This window comes from Myotis brandtii, unplaced genomic scaffold (assembly GCF_000412655.1).
Source record: "Myotis brandtii unplaced genomic scaffold, ASM41265v1 scaffold986, whole genome shotgun sequence".
In the NCBI taxonomy this organism is placed as follows: Eukaryota; Metazoa; Chordata; class Mammalia; order Chiroptera; family Vespertilionidae; genus Myotis; species Myotis brandtii.
Genome location: NW_005372102.1, coordinates 1,278,155 through 1,278,742, shown reverse-complemented (window position 1 = coordinate 1,278,742; position 588 = coordinate 1,278,155). Strand labels below are relative to the sequence as shown.

At 67.3% G+C, this 588-nt stretch overlaps 1 protein-coding gene across 1 annotated transcript in view; it reads left to right on the top strand.

Annotated features, from left to right (window-relative positions):
• Position 1: 1 nt before the first annotated feature.
• ADRA2C (adrenoceptor alpha 2C) overlaps positions 2-588 on the top strand; it is a gene marked incomplete at its 5' end in the record, with an annotated part of 10,693 nt that continues 10,106 nt past the window's right edge. Inside the window, one exon of the mRNA XM_005886463.2 lies at positions 2-586. Coding sequence (XP_005886525.1) covers positions 2-586 — 585 coding nt within the window. The remainder of the gene's footprint in view (positions 587-588) is intronic.

Below are 588 nucleotides of genomic sequence, written 5' to 3'. Positions count from 1 at the left end.
CACCGTGGTGGGCAACGTGCTGGTGGTGATCGCGGTGCTGACCAGCCGCGCGCTGCGTGCCCCCCAGAACCTGTTCCTGGTGTCACTGGCCTCGGCCGACATCCTGGTGGCCACACTGGTCATGCCCTTCTCTCTGGCCAACGAGCTCATGGCCTACTGGTACTTCGGGCAGGTGTGGTGCGGCGTGTACCTGGCGCTCGACGTGCTCTTCTGCACCTCGTCCATCGTGCACCTGTGCGCCATCAGCCTGGACCGCTACTGGTCCGTGACGCAGGCCGTGGAGTACAACCTGAAGCGCACGCCGCGCCGCGTCAAGGCCACCATCGTGGCCGTGTGGCTCATCTCGGCCGTCATCTCCTTCCCACCGCTCGTCTCGCTCTACCGCCAGCCCGACGGCGCCGCCTACCCTCAGTGCGGCCTCAACGACGAGACCTGGTACATCCTGTCGTCCTGCATCGGCTCCTTCTTCGCGCCCTGCCTCATCATGGTCCTGGTCTACGCGCGCATCTACCGCGTGGCCAAGCTGCGCACACGCACGCTCAGCGAGAAGCACACCGCCGCCGGCCCCGACGGCGCGTCCCCGACCAC